The 22,066-nt window shown below is 32.5% G+C and overlaps 1 protein-coding gene across 2 annotated transcripts in view; it reads right to left on the bottom strand.

Annotated features, from left to right (window-relative positions):
- Nucleotides 1-22,066, bottom strand: part of LOC115883136 (neural cell adhesion molecule 2-like) — a 472,691-nt gene that overhangs the window by 363,483 nt on the left and 87,142 nt on the right. The window contains exon 2 of one of the 2 annotated variants that reach the window (XM_030901447.1): nt 18,850-18,906. The exons of the other annotated variant lie outside the window; for it this stretch is intronic. Within the exon in view, the coding sequence (XP_030757307.1) occupies nt 18,850-18,906 (57 nt within the window). The remainder of the gene's footprint in view (nt 1-18,849; nt 18,907-22,066) is intronic. 2 annotated transcript variants of the gene reach the window in all.

Raw genomic sequence — 22,066 nt, 5'->3', positions numbered from 1 at the left:
CACTTATTTAAGACTCACCCTGTATTTAGTGTATTCCGGAAACTTCGGCAGGATATTCTGCAGATAAAAATAATTAAAAAAATCATATAAATATATGTCCTAATTTGGGCATTTTTATTTCGGTTTTTTTCAAAATAATTTTTGAATACCCCAGTGCAGTTATGACATTCACCATGTTGAAATTGCAAAAAATTTTTAGAAAGCTGCGACCATTGAAAATAGTTAGCCTTAGTAACCCTTATTAACATACTAAAAGTCCCCATTTGTCCGGTGTGTGCGTCATCAAAAAAATCGGCCGCCATCTCGAATTTTGGTACTTTTTGGGAAAACATGTACTTAATTCGAAAACGGTACGTTTTAGCTAAAAATTTCAAGAGGTAAAAATTGAAGAGAATTGAAAAATCTACCAGATTCATTAAAAACTAATTTAGTCTCGCAGCGAAGATTCATCTTATGAATTCTTAAATCCGGAAATATTCTAGAATCAAGCATTCGCAAAGCGAAAATCGTAGAGAGTGTAAAATGTTATTTAATAGGTTACTTTTTTTGAATTTTAGTACTTGTCTTTAATATTAACATTCACATAAAAATAAAATATAAAATAAAAAAAAAAATATTTTAAAAGTTTATTTAATAAACTGTTGAGTTTGATTTTGTTACTAGTAAGTAGTGTTTACTGTTGCTTCCTCTAAACAGATGGAGATGCAGATATAGTTTTAGTAAATTATGTTTTGAAAGTAAATGCATCTTCTACGTCGGCGTCGGTTACTTTAGTTGGCGAAGATACTGATTTATTAGTTTTATTACTGCATTATCGGACAAAAAATTATATTTTTATGCTTCGGCATGGAAAATCGTCCAAACCTCACAAAGTAACTGACATCGGTGATATGCAGAACAAGATTATGAAAGATGATGAAGCATTCAATCTTATTTGCACATGCTATGGATGTGACACAACCTCGTGCTTGTTTAAAAAAGGTAAACTGGCGACTTTCAAAACGTTGGAAAAAGATCCTCATCTGAGACAAATTACATCCGTTTTTTTAGATCCTGCAGGACAAAAATCTGAGCTAGTCGAAGCTGGAAATACATTCTTATTTTCATTATATGGTCGACATAGGCTAGCGAAAGATTTAGATCAGTTGAGGTATTAAAAATATAAAACCCTTACATCTCGTCAGGTACTTGGTAAAACTTTGATTTAGCTACCTTACCTCCAACAACTAACGCAGCTGAAAATCATTATTATAGGACCTAGTTACAAATGGCTAAATAACGGAAAAGAGGCAACAGAATAGGGATGGAGTAAAAAAACGGATACCTTAGTTCCAAAAACAATGTCAAACGCAGTGGCACCAGAATTTGTATTGAAAATGATTTACTGTAATTGCAAATCTGGATGTAACAAACTATGTACATGTTTAAAATCCAATATGCCATGTACAAGCTTGTGTGGTGTGTGGTAACTGTCATGGTATTTCTTGCGACAACAAACAAATATCGGTCGATGAAGAACAAATCGAATAAAATTGTAAACTTATTTTTTTTTCTAGAGATGACAGTTTGAAACGTTAGGTTACAAGTTGGTAACACATTTTTATTAAAATGGTCATAATTTGAATTATTGTTATTCGATTTGTAAGAGTATGTTTATAATGTATTTATCATAATGAAAAAGTGTTAAGATTGTAGATGATATTTATGTCAAAGAGGCATTCCCAAGTACTTTATTACATTTTATTTTTTTCTTCCAACCTGTAGCCTAATTTTTCAAACTGTCACTGTATTTTTAAAAACAAGTTGTTTACAAAATGGTAACAAAAAGGCCTTGGTTTAAGTGCAAATAGCCCCGACCGGGACAAGGTGGAGGCTGCTTTCGCACATTATTAGTACACATGCATTTAGTAAAGGCTTTTACAATTTTTGTTAATTTTGAAATATTATTAAACCACCGATAGATATTTCTTGAAAATGTCACAAGGATTGTATTTTAGTTGAATTGATGCTAAATATCCATGTTATTTGTTAATAAGCTTAAAAAATTAGTAATTTGCATTTCGGTGATTTTTTTTTTAAATTTGCTCGATTTTCAAAAATTTTTTGTACGTCACTGCGTTAGGATAATAAACTATTTTTTACAGATTCTGATAGACTTTTTAATTGTCTTTAATTTTTACCTCTTGAAGTTTTTCGCTATAACGCACCGTTTTCGAGTTATTTACATATTTTCTCAAAAAGTACCAAAATTCAAGATGGCGGTCGGTAACGTCAATATTTGGATGAAAACTGGCGTCTGGGAGTTTTTTGACATGAGAAATTTGATTTTGATGTCAATATGACTCCTACTTGTAGAGGGCGCCACCTACATATTTTTAACTTGTTTGAATAGTAATACATTTTCATTCGTACCTGTATAAAACTACTGAGTAAAAAAATATACATTTACGTCATTTTTTACGTAAAAAATGTCTCTTAGTAAAATGGAATTAGTCAATACATGTCATTACTGACAAAAAATAAACATGTCTTGAGTAGATAGTTATTTGTCTGAAATGATAAATTTGAAAACTTTCTATTTTTTTAAATTAATCATAAATTTTTCTTCGAAAAAATGATAAAAAACAGTTTCTGTCAAACTTTTGACACAAAATCATTTCAAATTTATGATTTCAGTTTAATAATTATTTAGTCAACATGTTTAATTGTTGCATTTAATAATTAAAAAATAATTTATGTCAATGGTGAAATAGGTATTGATAATTTCGATTCCAAATATCTCGAGAACTATTACTCGTAGCGATTTTTACCAAGAGATCTTTTTTACATAGAAAACGTCGTAAATGTATATTTTTTTACTCAGTAATTTTATACAGGTACGAACAAAAAGTTACTACTCTTCAAACAAGTTAAAAAAATATGTAGGTGGCGCCATCTACAAGTAGGAGTTATACTGATATCAAAATTAAATTTATCATGTCAAAAAACTCCGTGACACCAATTTTTATCCAAATATCGACGTTATTTCAGAAATTATTTGGAAAAAATCGAAATAAAAATGATATTCTACACCCTGTATCTCCAAAACTAAGCATTTTAGGACATACATTTATACGAACTTTTTTCATTATTTTATCTCCAGAATATGCTGCCGAAGTGTTCGGAATACAGTTCGGACAACCCTGTATATACAGTTTTTCGGATTGAAATTATAGTCAACAATGTATATATAAAAAACAGAGCTTTAAAAAACTAAATTTAACTTATATATAGTTTATATTAATGTCAAATATACATTAAGGGAATATAATATGCGTTTTAGTAACATACTCCCACGGTTGAATGCTACAGCTTCCGCCGTGCCTGTTAATTTAACTTTAGACCAATTACTATTGCAATACTAAACGCTATTTATATTCAACACAGACCAGTTATGAAAGTTTATCGGGGAATTTAACAAGCGTTTATCTTGGAGCATTAATGCTAAAACTGTTTATTTACAGTTAACCAACTCTCCGCTAACTAGATATGGATATTTATAAACTGAATTTTATTTTTGAATATTTTGATGAGGAATTAATGGGAGCACATTGGCCAGTTAATGGCATTAAAAAATTAGAAGTTATTATTAGACTTGGATTATGGTATATTAATAAAATTACGTTTATCTCATCAAGAACACCCAGATTGACAAAATATGAAGTGACAACTTTTACAGTGACACACATGTTTTTTTTAATTTCCAGTGATAACCCGCATGCACGTCTCTTGTGAATATGTCGACACTTTTTAGCATTAAAATATGTCGCGCTTACAGTAACGCGATTTTTAATCATCTGTTAATGATGCTACATGGTTAGCGAAACGCGCTTCCAGTGCGAAATTTTTTTTTTGTGTATTGGGGTGAACTAGTGTTTTATTTTGCTCTTGTTTTGATGTTTTAGAGGCTTCTTAGAGTGATTCTAGACTTAAAAACAATGTTAATGTTATTTTACTGTCATATTAAATTGGTGTCTGGGAGATTTTTGACGAGAAATTTGATTTTGATGTCAATATGACCCTTATTTGTAGGAGGAGCCACCTACATTTGTTATAACTGTTTTGAAGTATTAACTTTTCGTCCATACTGTATAAGACTACTGAGTGAAAAAATATACATGTCCATGATTTTTTACGTAAAAAATGCCTCTTGGTAAAAATCGCTGCAAGCAACCCTTGTCAAACAAAACAACGCTTTATTGTGCAAAAAGCCAAAACAGCTTCATCGACAAAGCACTCACAAACAACAAAATCACAAAAAAATACAAACAACAAAAAATACACAATACAAATAATACAATTCAAAAAAATTTAAGTCTTTAAAATTACAAAAAGAATATACATGGACAATTTTAGAACAGTACGCAGTAAATAGATATATTTTTTTATAATTTTTATAATTTGTTATTCAAAATTTGTTATCAAAATGTTTAGAGTGGAAATCTTTGAATAAGAAGACTAAGGAAGGAGCATATCAAAAATCTTAGGTACACCGCGATGCGCCTCAAATATGGCCGACTTAAATTCCGGTTTATCAGTGTCGTTCTAATTTTATTTAAAAAATGTAAAACTATGATGTAGGGTAGACGTGGGGTAGACGTGGGGTAGACTCAATAATTTGTTGTTTTATTTTACGTTGTGAATAAATGTTGGTAGTTATTAAAATTGTTATAAAAATATATAATTCTAATAAAAATATATAAGTTATAATAAGTATTTATTAATACAAACATCCGATACGCTACTGAAGCAAGTAAGTCAAATTAACGTATCTAAAATTCTTTGACATCTAATCTTTGACAAGTAATAAATAAAAGCTAAAATGCAAGAAAAATATATAATTTAGTTAATTTAAGTGAATTTCATAAATGATCGGTTTACTACACGTATGTATATTATATAGTCACTTACTAGCGAAAAGTTGTTCCATTATTTCACTCAATTTTTGATAGTGTCACTGTTAATTTAAGTTCTGCCACAATTTCCATTTAGATTTACTACCTTTATACAACTATCAGTAGTAGAATAAATAATAAATAACATAAAATAAGCTCCGCAAAGACTGACAAATCCACAAAATTTCAAATCAAATTCAAATGTGTCAAATGAATCGTCAAACAGAACTGTCAAGGATCCCCACCCTAGAGTGCTTTTATGGTGCTTTTTCCGCCCACCATGCATGAATACACGGATAGCATTATGCTCCTTCCTTAGTCTTCTTATTCAAAGGTGGAAATAGTCAATACATGTCATTATTGACATAAAAGAAACTTATTGAGTAGATAGTTATTAGACTGAAATGATAAATTTGGGAACTTTTTATTTTTTTAAGTTAATCATAAATTTTTCTTTGAAAAAAATGATGATAAAGCAGTTTCTGTTGAACTTTTGGCACAAAAACATTTCAAATTTATTATTTCTGTCTAATAACTATTTAGTCGACATGTTTAATTTATGTCAATGATGACAGGTATTGATAATTTCGACTCCAAATATCTCGAGAACCATTATTCGAAGCGGTTTTTACCAAGAGTCCTTTTTCTATGTAAAAAACGTCGTAAATGTATATTTTTTGCTCAGTAGTTTTATGCAAGTACGGACGAAAAGTTATTACACTTCAAACCAGTTAAAATATATGTATGTGGTGCCCTCTGCAAGTAGGAGTCATATTGACATCGAAATCAAATTTCTCATGTCAAAGAACTCCCAGACACAAATTTTCATCCAAATATTGACAAAACTTCATAAATTATTCGGAAAAATCGTAATAAAAATGAAACTTCTACAGTTTCTGTATCTCCAAAACTAAGCATTTTAGAACATACATTTATACAAACTTTTTTACTTATTCTTATCTGCAGAATATGCTCTGCCGAACTTTCCGGAACACAGTTCGGACCACCCTGTATAGTGTTTGCCTTGATATATTCTTTGGCGTTTGCCTTAAAACGTAACTTTCAAGCAAAAGTTAAACCTCTAATTAATTCCAACAGCGATTAAAGTTCAATCGAACGATTAGAATATCCTGTTCCTTTCGGAATTTATATCGGCAATTACTAACATTCGATAAATTTACTTGAACAATGCCCCGCATCGTTATTTCAATATGCCCGCAATGAGGCTCGTTGGAAATACATTATAGAAATAGTTCGTCGGCCATGTTGTAATCGGAAAATGGAAAATTTAACCGGTAATTTAAATCCTCCATCAAAATTCGGACGCTATCATAATTGCACTTGAGCCCTAAACCTAATTTGTACACGGTCAATAGAAATGCGTGGGATAATTGGATTAATAAAAGTGCGTCATAAATTTTGTTTAACAAAATGCATTATTTCTAGAATAAAAAATACTTAAAGGAAATCGAAAATCTTACATACTCTATTTAAATTCATATCGAAACTACGTTGAAGGTCAACAAAAATTTGTTTCTTTAACTTGAAAAAAGATCCATCTTAGACGCTTACATGTTTTCCAGGACATCATACTTTCTATATTATTGACTTCGTTTTAATATGAGACCTATTTCCTATAGCTAATGGTAAAAAAAGAAGTATTTTGACGTATCATTATCGTCATCATTTTCAGCTTATTCAACCATTTGCTTATATACCTATTATGCCTCACATACTCTCTTTGTAGTTGGGCTCATTGTAGTTGTCCAGCCCATTGCCATTTGAGGGATTTGACTATGTGTGGATAACATCTATTACCTGGGTCTTTTGTCGTATCCACACTATTCTTTTACGGTATCTCTTGGTTATTTCCACCATAATTGGGCGATTCTTACCATTGAACGTTATGCGACCGGCAGTTTCCGTATGATGTCCGTTTTAAGTGTCCAGATTTCGCATGCATAGGTCATGACTGATAGTACACACTGGTCGAATGATTGGCTATGACACACGAGACGCGAGAGAACAAGTGATAACGATCTTGGAGCGTCGTAACTCGGGCTCTATGTGAGCTAGGGAGCTGAAACTCGGAATGTAAATGTAAATGATTTTCATGATATTTTGACAATGTTTCGTGCGTTACACAAGCTTATCATCAATGAATCAAATCAAAAATTTGTCGATTTAATTGAAATTTGGTATGTCGATAGATTGGACCAAGGCTAACTTGACCGTGTACGGCACGTGTCACTGTGACAGTTAGTTTTCGTGACGTAAGAATTATCAAAAGTTGATGTCGTGACCAAATTTAGTGGGTAGGCTATGTGAGCGACAGTGCTCACGGTCCCACCCTGCAAAGTTGAATATGACGTTTCGTTTACATCTTCATCAAGGTGGGACTAGCAATTTGATATTGAAGAAAAATGTGATGATTGAAAAAAAAAAAACTGATGCCTCCAAAGTGAAAAAAAATCATAAGGATTTTTTTTAATTATGGGACGGTTGGAACCAAACTCGGCATGTGGACAGAGGTATACAAATGAAGTCATCAGACAGACAGACGAGCAGACGGACAGCTTTCAAGATTGAGATTGAAGTTATCGGTAGAAGTGATTCTTTGATGGCTTCCCGGAGGACGTCGGCGGTATTGTTGTTCTCTAGACCCCGTACGTTCAATCTGGTCATGTTGTTTTGCATTTTACAGTGTGGATATTTGAGTTTTAACTAGATTTTCATTTTTGAAATTAAAAGTCGGTGGTCAGTGCCGCATTCGGCATCTATTCTGGCTTTTGTTTGCGAACGATTACGTGGTCCAATTGATGCCTGATCTGGGATGTTTCCAGGTACCTTTAAACTTGTCCTTCAACATAAACGATGTATTTGTGATGCAAAGATTATACTCTGCGTATGTTGTTAATAAGCGTTCACCATTGCTATTTACGTTTCCCATTCTATGTTTGCCCAATACGTCAGGCCATATTATCTGTTGTTTACCAACACGGCCATTAAAGTCACCTAGCAAGATGATTCGTGCTTTGGACTTCGTTGGAGAGCATTTTGTAAGGTTTGGTAAAATTTATCCTTATCCTCAATTTTAGCGTCTAGGGTGGGAGCGTAGGTACTAATGATGTTTGGTTTGGTTTTGTCTGATATGGGATACCTTAGGGTCATAAGACGTTCAGAGACACCAACAGGTACTTCTGTTAATTTGCCTAAAAATGAATGCCTACGCCATGAATTCTCCTGTGTATTGCGGGGTGCCCCTTCCAAAAGAAGGTGTAATGCTTCTCCGTGAGACTCCCTTCATCCGCAAAGCGGGTTTCACTACGAGCGGCTAAAAAACTAAACATCTATATTTAATCGGTGGAGTTCCTGTGAGACCAGTGCTGTTCTTCTCTCTGATTGATTTGACTTTATCTTGTCAAGTAGTGTGTGGACGTTCCACGCCGCAAACGTGAAACATTGATGTTTTTTGTTTCTCCGATGATACGCTCGAGTAGGCACCCCCTCCCGGAGATCGGATTGAGGGGGTATTTTACCTCTGGACAATAATTTTGTCCCACCCTAATGTTCCATCATTGATGTGTGTAAGCTGCCTGAAAAGGTTTAACTGTGGCGGTTACGCTGCCGCACAGTTTTGGCCTCAACTGTAGCACGGGATGGGTATGGCACAGTGAGGACCGCGACCGATGATAGTTGCCTTGTACCTTTTTTTATTATTAATTTTTTTGATCATGACTTTTTCTTCCTCCTTTTATCCAGTTTTGTATTACTAGTTCACAATTCAACATGTTCGACCTATTAGCTTTAATGATATAAAAAATATGAAAACGTTGAATAATTTATCGCATTCTTCTATTTAAAAGCATAATTCATGTTGATTGTACTCATCAATACAATGAACAAAGAAAATAATAATTAGAACTCAATAACAATAGCAAGAATTGTGCATTTTCGAACAACAATAAAAATAATCTCCCCAGATTACAAATTGGATCTATTGTAACCGTCATCTTTCCGAAGTACCTTCCAAGTTTTAATTTATTCGAAAATTTTAATAACCGAGTTTGCTCTTATTCAAATTAACGTTAGAAACCGGTCTGCCAAAGAAAACAGACTGACTATTGATCGAATTGAACCGAGAATTATCATATTTTCTGTTTTAATTTTCGTTCTCTCTGGAGAAGGTACTTTACGATTTTTATTTAAATGGATTTTAGCTAATTACAAAGCGAAAAAAAAACCGAAGCGAAGAAATAGCGTCGAAAAAAATCTATTTTACATTATTATATTGGCTGTTTTTTTTTCTTTTATATTAAAGTACGCTTTGTTTTATGTTTTAAGAGTCTATTACGCTGTTCTATTCGGGTCGCTCTCAGGGGTGGGGTAAATCGGGTGTGTGGCCGTAGGAAATATATTTTATATTTCAGAAATATGCCTAAGGCTCAGCCGGATCCTGTAGTGTTAAGCCACACCCAAAATTCCAAACACACGTGCTTTGATTAAGGCTTGATTAAGGTTTGCAGAGCTTCAGCACTTGCCATAAAATAGCGAGCAAGTTATTACAAAACCATATAAATTCTATATCACTGTAATCACAAAACTTCAATCCATTGCCGTATTGTAACGGAATTTTAAATTATGTCTTTATTTTCGAGAAAATTTAGTCCAAACATACGAAATATTTTGTTGATGGTTGACCATCAAAATCATATAAATAAAGAAGTTGCCTAAAAATGTGCTACAATACGGATAGTATAATCGTTTATCTTTAATTTCCTTTTTCATTTGTGTAAAAATAGCTAGCCAGTTTTACATAAAACGTTAAATTTCGAACGCTTATTCTGCTACTTTTTCGAATTAGTGAACGATAAAAAAAAATTACTTTTTTAAAAATCTTATTTACTGGTTACTCATGCAGTCAACTATACCATACGATCGAAAAAACGGCGTCGGAGTTGGTTTGAAAGGAAAAAACCGTAATTTATGATTTAAAGTTTTATCATTATAATTATTACAAACCTTTTGTGTGTTATTTCCACCATTTGTCGACTGGACAGTCGGTTAACGGTAGCGGCTAGACAGCTATAGTATGTCTTCACGATTAGTAAAAATTAATATTTTTCCTTTATCCACAAGGGTGTTACTGGAGGAGCCAAAAGTGCCGTTATTTGTTTCGACAAAAGTATGGTATACCGGGTGCTTCTCAAAAGTGGCTCAAATCTATAACTTTTTTATTTTTCAGATAAAAACACGAAATTTGGTATGTTAGTATATAACATAAATTAGGATTGATTGACGTATTCAATTGTTTTTTCGGTCACTTGCTGTTTCACCGGAAATTACTATAACCTTTGATTTTAAATGGCTCCGTATTTTTTACTTTATTCTGTAGAAAACGACATATCAAACGAACGATACAAAACAATCGATAGAAACGACGATAGAAAGCACATATCATATGTCAACTTTTGATATTCTTTCTAAAAAATGTTATATTTTAAATTTCAATCTAGAATGCCATGGATGTGTTAAAAACACCAATCTTTAATCAAGGAGCTTTGGAAAAATAGATTTGATTGTCTAATGTATTTAGTGTCTTGTCCTGGCCGGCTAAAAGATGCCCAAATCATATTTTTAATCTTATCCCAATTCTTTCAAAAGGAAGGAGGGTGGCTCATTGACATATTTGGATTTTTTCCGAATAATTTGGTACCACACACTGGGTATTTCGAGTCAAATTGTCGTTATGAACCGCATGTTACAATTTCAAATAAATTATAGCCGAAAATGTCAAAAGTTGGCATATGACATGTCATTCTATTCAGAGTGTAATTTTCTATCGCATAAAGTAAAAAAAAATCCGAGGGTGTCATTTAAAAATTAAAAGTTGTAGTCATTTCCGGTGAAACAGGAAGTGACCGAAAACAATTGAATATGAACCATGCATTTCTCAGTCTTTTTCTGGTGAGTTTTTTTTTAGTATAATTAGGCTAAGTGCTGACATGCAATTTTTAGTTGGCCGGCTATTTAGTGGCAAAAGTGAAAACGTTTCTATCTGTTGTTTAGGTCGTTGCACACATGGCAAAATACTATGTTTAGCTTGACAAAAGTCGAAATTACATCGAAATTTCCTAATCTAACCTAACTTAACCAACTCACTATTGTTCTTATAAAATTTGTGGACCTAATTTTAAATGTTATATTTTTTCTAAGGGAGTCCGCACTTTCTGGGGAGAGCGTTAGTCTTGCACAAACGTGGAGCGCAAAGGAGTGTCATTTACACCACGCACACACTGCCATTGGAAAATCAATTATCATTATGGACAATATCGGGACAGACTAGTAGTACAATTAAGTAACATAAATATAATAAATTTGAACCTTTTTGAATCTACATAAAATATATTATAAACACACTATTTTGTGTTTATTTTTTTTATAATTTTGTTTTCATAATGAGTTATAGTAATTATTTCCACAGAGAATTAAAATCTCTAATGAATGATGATACAGGCATAAAAAAATCAGCTTTCCCAAATCTGCCTTTTTTCTTGAAATAGCCCTTTATTTCAAGAATTGATTTTTTTAGATTTAAGTAAACAGATATTCTAAATTATAAATTTCTTACGTATCCATTTTAGATGTGCTTGGTGTAAAATAACACTCTTTTGCGCTCCACGAAAGGTGCGAACTACATCAATTTTCGGTAACGCTTGCATTACTCTAGTTGAATAGAAAAAATTATAATATATAAAATTAGCCCTACGAATGTAATAAGAAAAACAATGTGTGGATAAACATACGAAAAAAAAAAATTTTGGATTTTTGTCTAGCTAAACATAGCATTTTGCCATGTGTGCGTCCGTCGATGCGACACATGCTTTATCTAAAGGATTTCTAAGCTTACAGTTCATAATGATTTCGCATCTGTTAGATATAAAAGAAAGAAAAAAAGGCAGACACCAACAATTGAAGTTTTTCCTCTCGATTCGAAACACTTTTCGCGAAAGCGGCTCGGTAAATAACGAAGGTAATGTAGGAAAAATCGTGAAAATTCTGTCGCATCTCGGGTCGCCTCTGCGGCTGCGGAAACCGTACGGTAAAATTCCGGTACATTTTCATTATTGCTTTTCGCACTCTCCTTATTTGACACTCTCGAATCCCCTACAATATACAATGGATTTCTAGAAAAATATTTGTCCTTTGCGCTTAAAATCTTAAGGAACGGACATTGACTTATAAGGATGTTTCTACAGTATTTGTAATTAAATGTAATTAATTAAAAAGTAGTCAGGAATTAGATTAAAAGAAAAACTCCACGATTTTTCTTGTATTGAGTTGCATACATGACATTTTTGGTAAAGTTTGACTTTGGCGATAGTCTCTACTTTGGTTTAGATTAAAAATGATGTACGTTAATCTATACTAATATACAGGGTGGCCCATCGAAAACGTTCCGCAAGACAAAACAGCCAGAGTAATTTTTTTTTTCAGAAAATTCAAAAACACGTCGATTTGGTTTGCGAGGGGGGCAACTTTTGCCCCAAAAATGATTGCAAAATCTTCAACTCTCTAAGCGGGAGAGTCATCCCCCAATTTTTTTTCAAATAGAAAGGGGGATCAAGTGGTACCGCAATGAAAAGAGCTTTCTATTCTCTATACTTTCCCGCTTCGTTTTTGAAAATCGGTCGAGTCATTGAGAAAATATGAAGGATTGAAATTTGAAAATTTTATTTAAACATTTATCAGAGTAACGATAAGGATAAATTCCTTCGACCAATTTGCAGTTTTTTCTTATTATTTCTAGATGTTTACGCATTTTTTCCCTTGCCAGAAAGTTGAACGATCAGGTTGTGATCAGGTAGTTGCTAGATAGCTGTTCTGTGACTTGTGCGTTGAAGCGATTGAAGTTCTTTTCAATATCGTTAAACTTTTTAACAATTATGGTGTACTCACTTGCAGAAAGAGTGGAAATAATCGAACTTTATTTTAAAAATAATAAATGGGGGCAATTGGGCTGCGCAGATATTCAATGAACGCCATCCTGACAAACACCTTTATGGCAAAATTGTTCGCGAGTTAGTAGTAGCAAAATTTCGCGAAACTGGTTCCGTTATGAATAAAAAGAGGCAGAGGGAAAATCCTGTAGTAAATGAAACTATGGAGGTATTCGTATTGGGCGAAGTTGCCATGGATAGTACGCTGAGTACAAGAAAATTAGCCAACGAGACCGGCGTGAATCATATAAGTGTCCAAAGGATATTAAAAAAACACAAGTTCCACCCGTACAAAATTCAGTTGGTACAAGAACTCAACGAAGACGATTTTGATCGTCGTTTGCAATTTTGTGAAACTATGAGTGAACGAGTGGCGAATGATAATAATTTTCTATTTAATGTATCTTTTTCGGATGAGTGTACTTTCTTTTTGAACGGTGTAGTTAATCGGCACAACTGTCGATACTGGGCTCAGGACAACCCCAGGGTTTTTCACGAGGTGCACACCCAAAACCCTCAGAAATTGAACGTGTGGGCTGGTATTTTTGGAAATTCTATTGTAGGTCCTTTTTTTCTTCCTGGAAATCTAACAGGTGATATGTACTTGGATTTACTGGAAAATACCATCGACCCAGCCCTAACTGACATCATAGAGAACAATCCTGGATACGTTGAAGCGGAACTAATATTTCAACAAGACGGTGCGCCTCCACATTACTCTCAAAATGTGCGTAATTATTTAAACAATAACTTTCCCGGTCGGTGGATAGGACGAAGGGGTGCAGTTGAGTGGCCTCCCCGGTCACCCGACTTGATGGGGACACATAAAACGTAAAGTGTATAGCACTCCACCCGCCTCATTAGAAGACCTGCGAAGACGAATTATTGATGTTTGTCGCAAAGTGACCCCGCAAGTTCTTCAGAATGTTCGAGAATGGTTTGAAAATAATTTGTATTACTGTATGGAGGTTGGCGAGCAACATTTTCAGCATTTGCTTCATTAATGAGGTAAGTTTTTTTAATCAATTGAATTTATGCGTTTTTTTTGCAAAAAATACTTTTCAAATTTCAACCCTTCATATTTTCAAAATGACTCGACCGATTTTTAAAAACGAAGCGGGGAAATATAGAGAATAGAAAGTTGACTAGATACTTGACCCCCCTTCCCATTTGAAAAAAGTTGGGGGATGACACCCTCGCTTAGAGGGTTGAAGATTTTGCAATCATTTTTAGGGCAAAAGTTGTCCCCCTCACAAACCAAATTGACGTGTTTTTGGATTTTTTGAAAAAACAAATACCCTGGCCGTTATGCCTGGCGGAACGTTTACGATGGGCCACCCTGTATAAAATCCTTAAGTGACTGACTCACTGATTAATCACGATCCTGCTCAAACTACTCAACGTAAGAAGCTCAATTTTGGCATTCAGATTGATTCTAGGGTGTAGAGGTTCGATAAGAAGGGATTTTTCGAAATTCCAGTTCCAAGGGGGTGAAACCACCCCTCAAATATTACGATATTTTTTATTTAAAAAACGGTCAAGTTTCCGAAAAAACGCTTAAACACGGGTATTTTATTTTGTTTTTCTACATATTTTAAGCTTTTTTAAAAATGTATACAGGGTGTTTCAAAAAATCTGGTCATTGATTAACCACGATCCTGCTTAAAGTGCTTGACATAAAAAGCTGATTTTTGGAAAACGGATTGACTTTAGTGTGTAGAGGTTCGATAAGAAGGGATTTTCCGAAACTCGAATTCTAAAGGGGTGAAACCACCCCTCAAATATTAGAATATTTTTGTATTTAAAAACCGGTGAGTTTTTCGGATTGATATTAATGAATTTGTATTAATTATAGTAACTATAATTTAAAAAATTGCAAAATTTTTGTGACAAGTTCATTTCGCTCTTAAAAATTAATCAATTCATTTGTTGGCATGAGTCAAAAAAACAAAATATTCAGGTGACACCGTTCGACCGAAAAATACTGTTTTAGGTTTACGAAATTATTGCACAGGGTGTTTTAGATAAGGTAAAAAACAACTCTTAATCCTCTTAACATCTTTTCTCTTAAACAACTCTCAATCCTAAAGAAATATTTTTAAGAAATAATTTTAAACTTGAACAAAAAATGTCCGTTGCGATTTTTTGGCATCTGAGTGCATTATTTTACAAATTTCCAAAAATAAATTTAATTTTTATATAACAAAAAATAACATATAAAACGAAAATTGAGACTTCATATTTCGTAATCCAAAATTTATATACACGTAGAAATTGAGATATAAACCAGCTGTAGAGCTTCTCCATAAATCCTATTATTTAAAGAAATAATTTTAGCTGATGGACATATCCGGCGTATACAATCTGGTTTCAAAGCAGGCGAGGATCATATCCTTGTTGCATGACAAGCGAATACATTATATACATATTAAATTTCGCTGTACAGCTGTAGTTCTCGTGTTCTATTCAGAACGACATACAGGATTAGGCAAACTATCATCGTTGCCCGTAATTTTCTGTTTGAAATTATCCTCTATTTGTGTCTAAACAATTTTGGTTTCAAATAGCATGAGGAATATTCATTTCAATAATAAGATACTGAATTAACCAGACATTAATCTACATATTATTTATAAATTTAAAATTAAACAAAGAAATGTCAATAATCGAATCGCTTTTCAAAAAATTTTATGCAATTTTTTATATACCAGCTCAAAATATCGGGCTCAAATTTAAATGTTAATAAAATGTAAAATGTATTGATTGCAGACCAAAATTATACTAAATTATTTTAAATGTGTACCTATACAGGGTGTTTCAAAAAACATTTGCCATCTCCTCATTGTAACTTTTACTCCCAAAATATCATTTGAATCACTAAAAACTTGGATGAAAATTATAATAAATAAAAAAAATGAAGATTTTAAACTCCGGTAGCTACGAAACAAAGCAGAATCCGACCCCACGTTGATACGAAAAATACATTTTATTTTTACGTGAAGAATATTCCTAGGAGAGACAGCACATGTTTTTTGAAACACCCAATATACCTGGTGCGTCTCAAAAGTGGCTCACCCCTATAACTTTTTTATTTTTCAGATAAGTAATCGAAATTTGGCATCTTAATATATCGTCAGTGAAACGTGATAACCTGCTAAGTCCATTTTTGATTTTAAGTAAATAATACGCTTAACACATGATTTTTACGTAAATTTTTTAAAGAAATATTAAGTATTATTGCTCCCTAACAAAGATTATTGTTATCTCTATATCATATTAACGCATAAATATATTTGCTACATGTGTGCATTTATTTTTTTGTGCCGTTTCTTTTCTCTCGTCTAAAATTATGAATAATGGAGTTAGCAGTTTATCACATTTCACCGACGATATGACATAAATTAGGATTGATTGATGTATTCATTTGTTTCTGTCACTTCCTGTTTCACCGGAAATGACAACAACTTTTGATATTTAAATGGTACCCTCGGTGTTTTGTTGCTTTACTCGATAGAAAATGACACTTTGAATAGAATGACATATCATATGTCAACTTTTGACATTTTCGAATATGGTTTATTTAAAATTGCAACCTGCAATTCTTAACGACAATTTGACTCGAAATACCAAGTATGTGGTACCAAATTATTCGTAAAAAAATACTTTTTTCAGATATGCTAATGAGCCACCCTCGTTCCATTTGAAAAAAATTGAGATATGATTAAAAATACGATTTGGGCATCTTTTAACCGGCCAGGATAAGACACGAATAACATTAGACGATCAAATCTATTTTTCCAAGGCTCTTTGATTAAAAATTAGTTTTTTAACACAGCCATGGCACTCTAAATTGAAATTTAAAATGCAATATTGTTTTAAGCAAATATTTATGTCAAAAGGTTACATATGATATGTCTACTCAGAATGTCATTTTCTATCAAATAAAGTAAAAAAATATACCGAGGGTGCCATTTAAAAATCAAAAGTTGTAGAAATTTCCGGTGAAACAGGAAGTGGCCGAAAAGAATTGAATATGCCAATCAATCCTAATTTATGTCATATACTAACATACCAAATCTCGTTTTTTTATGTAAAAAATAAAAAAAATAGGAGTGAACCACTTTTGATACGCACCCGGTATAAAATAAATAAGTTTGTATTTAGAGCAAAATGTTAATTAATACTCTAAAACAACTTTTCGTATTAATTGAAATTTTAGAACGGTAGTTTCAAAAATGGTGTTATTTAATTAGTAAACAAAATACAAAAAGCCCAAAAATAAGACCTAACCCTTATATGTATGCTATTCTCTGCATTAAATTTATCAGACTGAAGGAAACAGCCATTCGACGACCGGTTTCGGAGATTTATCTCCATCGTCAGACTCACTTTGCCGTAACCCCCAATCTGACAAACGAACGAAACAATCATTTTATTAGACCCGCCATATCAACTTACTAAAAATAACTGATTAAGTTAAAATACTATAAACGATTAAAATATTAATATTTATTTTAGGAAAAATGCATAACTCATTGAACTATGATTCACCTTTTTTTATCCAAATTCATTTCAGTAATCATCTATACTAATATATAAAATCCTTAAGTGACTGATATACTGATTAATCACGATCCCCCTCAAACCACTCAACGTAAGAAGCTCAATTTTGATTCTAGTGTGTAGAGGTTCGATAAGAAGATATTTTTCGAAATTCCAGTTCCAAGAGGGTGAAACCACCCCTCAAATATTACAATATTTTTTTATTTAAAAAACGGTCAAATTTCCGAAAAAACGCTTAAACACGTTTATTTTATTTTGTTTTTTTTATACATATTTTAAGATTTTTTAAAAATGTATACAGGGTGTTTCGAAAAATCTGGGCATTGATTAATCACGATCCTGCTTAAAGCGCTTGACGTAAAAGCTGATTTTTAGAAAACAGATTGACTTTAGGATGTAGAGGTTCGATAAGAAGGGGTTTTTCGAAACTCGAATTCTAAGGGGGTGAAACTATCCCTCAAATATTAAAATATTTTTTATTTAAAAACCTGTGAGTTTTTCTGGAAAGTTTTTTTAGTATAGTATGACTTTTTTTGAAACTTTACCCGGCGAGCTGCTTTTGTTACTGTTTCTGTAACTTTAGACTGTTATTTAATTTTTTATTCGGGGAATACAATATAATATGAGAATTTCTATTACGTTTGTTGGCCCTGTAACTCTTGAAATGTTGGGCCTATGAAACAAAATGCATTTAGCAATTATTATAGAGAATAATATGAGCTTTAATTTTATATATAAGATATTTTCTATACGAGTCATATTTTTGACATCTAAAAGCATTTGAAGCCTAAAAGTTCAGAAAAAAAATCTCTTGTCTACTGGAAGTCTCTGTCAATCTACGGGAATTTTTAAAACATATTAACCCAAGTCTAGAGGAACCGTTTAAAACCATTTCTAATACTCTAAGAATTGTTTCGAGAAATATGTCTGGGCTATATTCTAAAATTAATCCATAGAGTGTTTTAATAAAAAAAAATTGCATCTGAGTGTATATTACTCAATTTATAAAACATACTAGCAAAATGTAACTGGTATTATATCGATAAAAAGGTAAAACTAAAAAATAAAGAAAAATATTTTTTTAAAAAAAGTTTTTTTGAGTTAATGACATGCAAAGCTTTTAAGGATGACACAGAGCTGTTTTTTAGTTACTATGATTGAACCTGATATATTCATGGACCTAAAATACTAATGTGATTTACATATATTTTCCGAGTAATATACCTGAAAAATAACAAATTATTTTTAACATTCCCTTTTTTCTTTCCCTAAACAACAGAGATGGTCTTGTTAGGCGATGAAGTGATGATTGTTAATGTGTAATAATATAACGCATCACTTGATTTTTTTACCTGTAAGCTGCCACACTTAATCGACAATAGTTAGTGTGTCTTGAGAAACTGCCATCCCTAAAGAAAATAAGAAAAGTATAAAAAAGTTGACGGCAGAAATAATTTATTAAAAGAGTATTGATTTAGAAGTTAATTTTTAATAGTAGAAGTACAATATTTAAAAACTGTCTCAGTTATTACAGCAATCAGAACTTTGTAAAAAAAAACAAATAAAAATGGATATGATAAAGGTACAAAACCCTTTTCATTTTGAAGCTGCATCAGAATATGAGAGAGAAGTGTCATCATCCTAATGCTTTAAGTTCTAGTTTAATAGAATTGTTACACAATATCTATACAGGTTTATAAAATAATATTTTGTTAAAGTCTTTGTTTTAAAGTCTTTTTGCTTACGTTAAAGCGATAGATTTGACTTTTCAGTCAAATATATCGCTGGCTTTTATGAAATGTGATATACCAAGGGCTGGCAAAAATTATGGCAGCACAGTCTTGGGTAGAGATTTCCGTATGTAAGAAGAGTACAATGCTTTTATAATATACTAAACCAAGAGAAAACAGTAAAAGCGTTGCCAAACGTATGAAATAAATCGAGAAACTATGCACATTGCTAAGAGACCTGACAGCACTAGCAGTAACCAATTAGTACTTAAAATTCCAGGAAAGGGTGTACATTATACGTTCAGCTTCACGATTTAATTACGTCTTGTGATACTTTATTTGTTTATTTATTAAGGGGTCGTAATTTTCCCTACAGCTTGTAAATTTTTAAGTGCAAGTTAGAAACACTTCCATTTTTGGTAAAAATATATAGAATTGAGTTGGTGTTAGAACTCCATTGGAAACAATTGATTGTAATTTTTTTCAAAAACTTTCTTAATATTTCCGCTAAATTTTTGAATGAAAAAAAAAACAAACCTATCGAATTTTTCTTATTTAAACATCTTGTGAACAATCCGAACTTCAAAATAAAAAAAAAAGTTTCAATACCTAAAGTTGTTCTTGAGTTATCGCGTGTTATGTGTTAAAAATATATATTGTTCTTATAAAAAAATGGACACCCTAACGATATCCTTATAATTCTACTTCAGATGCTCAAAAACATACCTAATCGTTTTATCTAGTTATCTTTCTGAAAAAAAGTGTTCTTAAAAATAAGCGGTTTGCGGTCGTGATTTTACTTTACTTGATAGGAACAAGTGTACCGGAGAAATGTGACAACGCCGCAACAGCACACCGTCCGAACCAAACCGTCGCATTTCTTTCGCTCCGACTTAATAATATCCCTATGCGATTTACTTCCTCACATATAAATACCGACTCAAAAGTATAAGTTGCCAGCACGGTATAATAAAATCATTGAATTCAACAATTTTCATTATAACGCATAAAGGTCGGAGTAAAACTCTAGTAATAAATAGTAGTTAAGAGTCTATTACGCTGTAGGGGTGTATAAGGTGTGTATACAAAGGGCTGGCAAAGCTTAGTCTTGGGTCGAGATTTCCGTATGTAAGAAGAGTACAATGCGTTTTATAATGTACCGAACAAAGAGGGAACAGTAAACACGTTGCCAAACACATGAAATAAACTGAGAAACTGTGTAAATATTGCTAAGAGACGTAGAAGGGGATAAGCAGATTTGTCGTAGTCGAGCGGCCGACCCAATCAGTACCTCTGTCAGTACTTAAAGTTCTAGGGAAAGGTGTACATGATGCGTTCAGCTTCACGATTTAATTACGTCTCGTGATACTTAATATGTTTATTTATTAACGCGTCGTTGTAATTTTCCCTATAGCTTGAATTTTTTTAAGTGCAAGCTAGAAAATAAGTGGAATTGAGTGGGTGGTCGATAGTGGTCGCGCTATTAGAACTCTGAATTCAAAAATCGATATCTCGAAATCTATTAGAAATAATAGATTGTAGTTTTTTCAAGAACTTTATTAATATTTCTGCTGTATTTTCTTTGTAGACAGTATGTGAAAATCTTCATCAATAAAAAAATTACACGATGGCTAAAAATTGCTATGCTCTAAATGTAAATGGATGTTTACAATTTTTGAATGGAAAAAACAACCTTATCGAATTTTTCTTATGTAAACATTGTAAAATATCCGATCTTGAAAATAAAAAAACGTTTCAATATCTAAAGTGGTTCTTGAGTTATGGCCTGTTATGTGTTAAAAAGTTCAGTTTTTAAATTATCGCGATGACTGACGTTTTCTCGTTATAAAAAAAATGACACCCTAACGATATCCTTATAATTCCATTTCAGATGCTCAGAAACAAGTCTAATGATTTTATATAGCTATCTAGTTAATTCAGAAATTTACTTCAGGCTTAGCCCAATCCTGACGTTTTAAGCCACACCAAAAATTTGCGTATTTTAAAACGCTTATTTTGCTACTTTTTCGGACTAGTGAAATGGACTCTTAAGACGACACTATTTGACTGTTATACAATAACCCAGTTCTTTTAAAATTCCATTGTGCTAATTGGTATATTACAAGTAAGAGCTTGCTTTGAACAAAACCGTAGAATGCTGTATTTTCCTGGTTTTGTACTGGATGAAAAACCGTTATATTTAAATAAAATAAGAGGCAGAGAAAAAGTAATAGTGGAACATATATTAACATCAAGAAAATAACATGATACTTAAATATCTTTGAAAACTTTACGAAAATATTTAACCATAGAATAAGTAAAATAACTTATCCGAATCATTGTTTGAACTGATTAAGAAGAAAAAATATAACGGCATATAATGCGAAACACGAAATTTTATTACTAGCATATGTTGATCGTACAAAAACAAAGACCGGAGGGGAATTGGAAAGAAGAAAATGTCTTAGCTAAGAAATATCAGAGAGGTGGACAGGGTTACACGATCTACAGTCGTTAATACCCACCTTTACGAAACCCAGAAGTAATGGAAAATGTTATCCCACACAACCATTACTGGATTTGCATTAGAAAAAGAAAAAGACATTAGATCGGTTACCTAAATATAATTGTTAGAATGTCTCAAATGTCTATAAAAGGTAAAAAACCTGAAAGAAACACACTCAAACAAAGCCGGAAAGGCAAGAAAGTCGGCCGAGTTAAGAATATGAACGTTTTAATGCGATTAAATCTGAAACGGTTTTTTGCGACAAAAATTACGGGATTTGCGAGAGGCTTTGCCAGTCGTCGCCGGATGCCGAGATAACGGACAAAATAATGG

Source organism: Sitophilus oryzae, unplaced genomic scaffold, assembly GCF_002938485.1.
Source record: "Sitophilus oryzae breed Bouriz unplaced genomic scaffold, Soryzae_2.0 scaffold_1816_pilon_pilon, whole genome shotgun sequence".
Lineage (NCBI taxonomy): Eukaryota > Metazoa > Arthropoda > Insecta > Coleoptera > Curculionidae > Sitophilus > Sitophilus oryzae.
The sequence above is the reverse complement of the archived record's forward strand: the minus strand, read 5'-3'. Positions and strand labels throughout refer to the sequence as shown.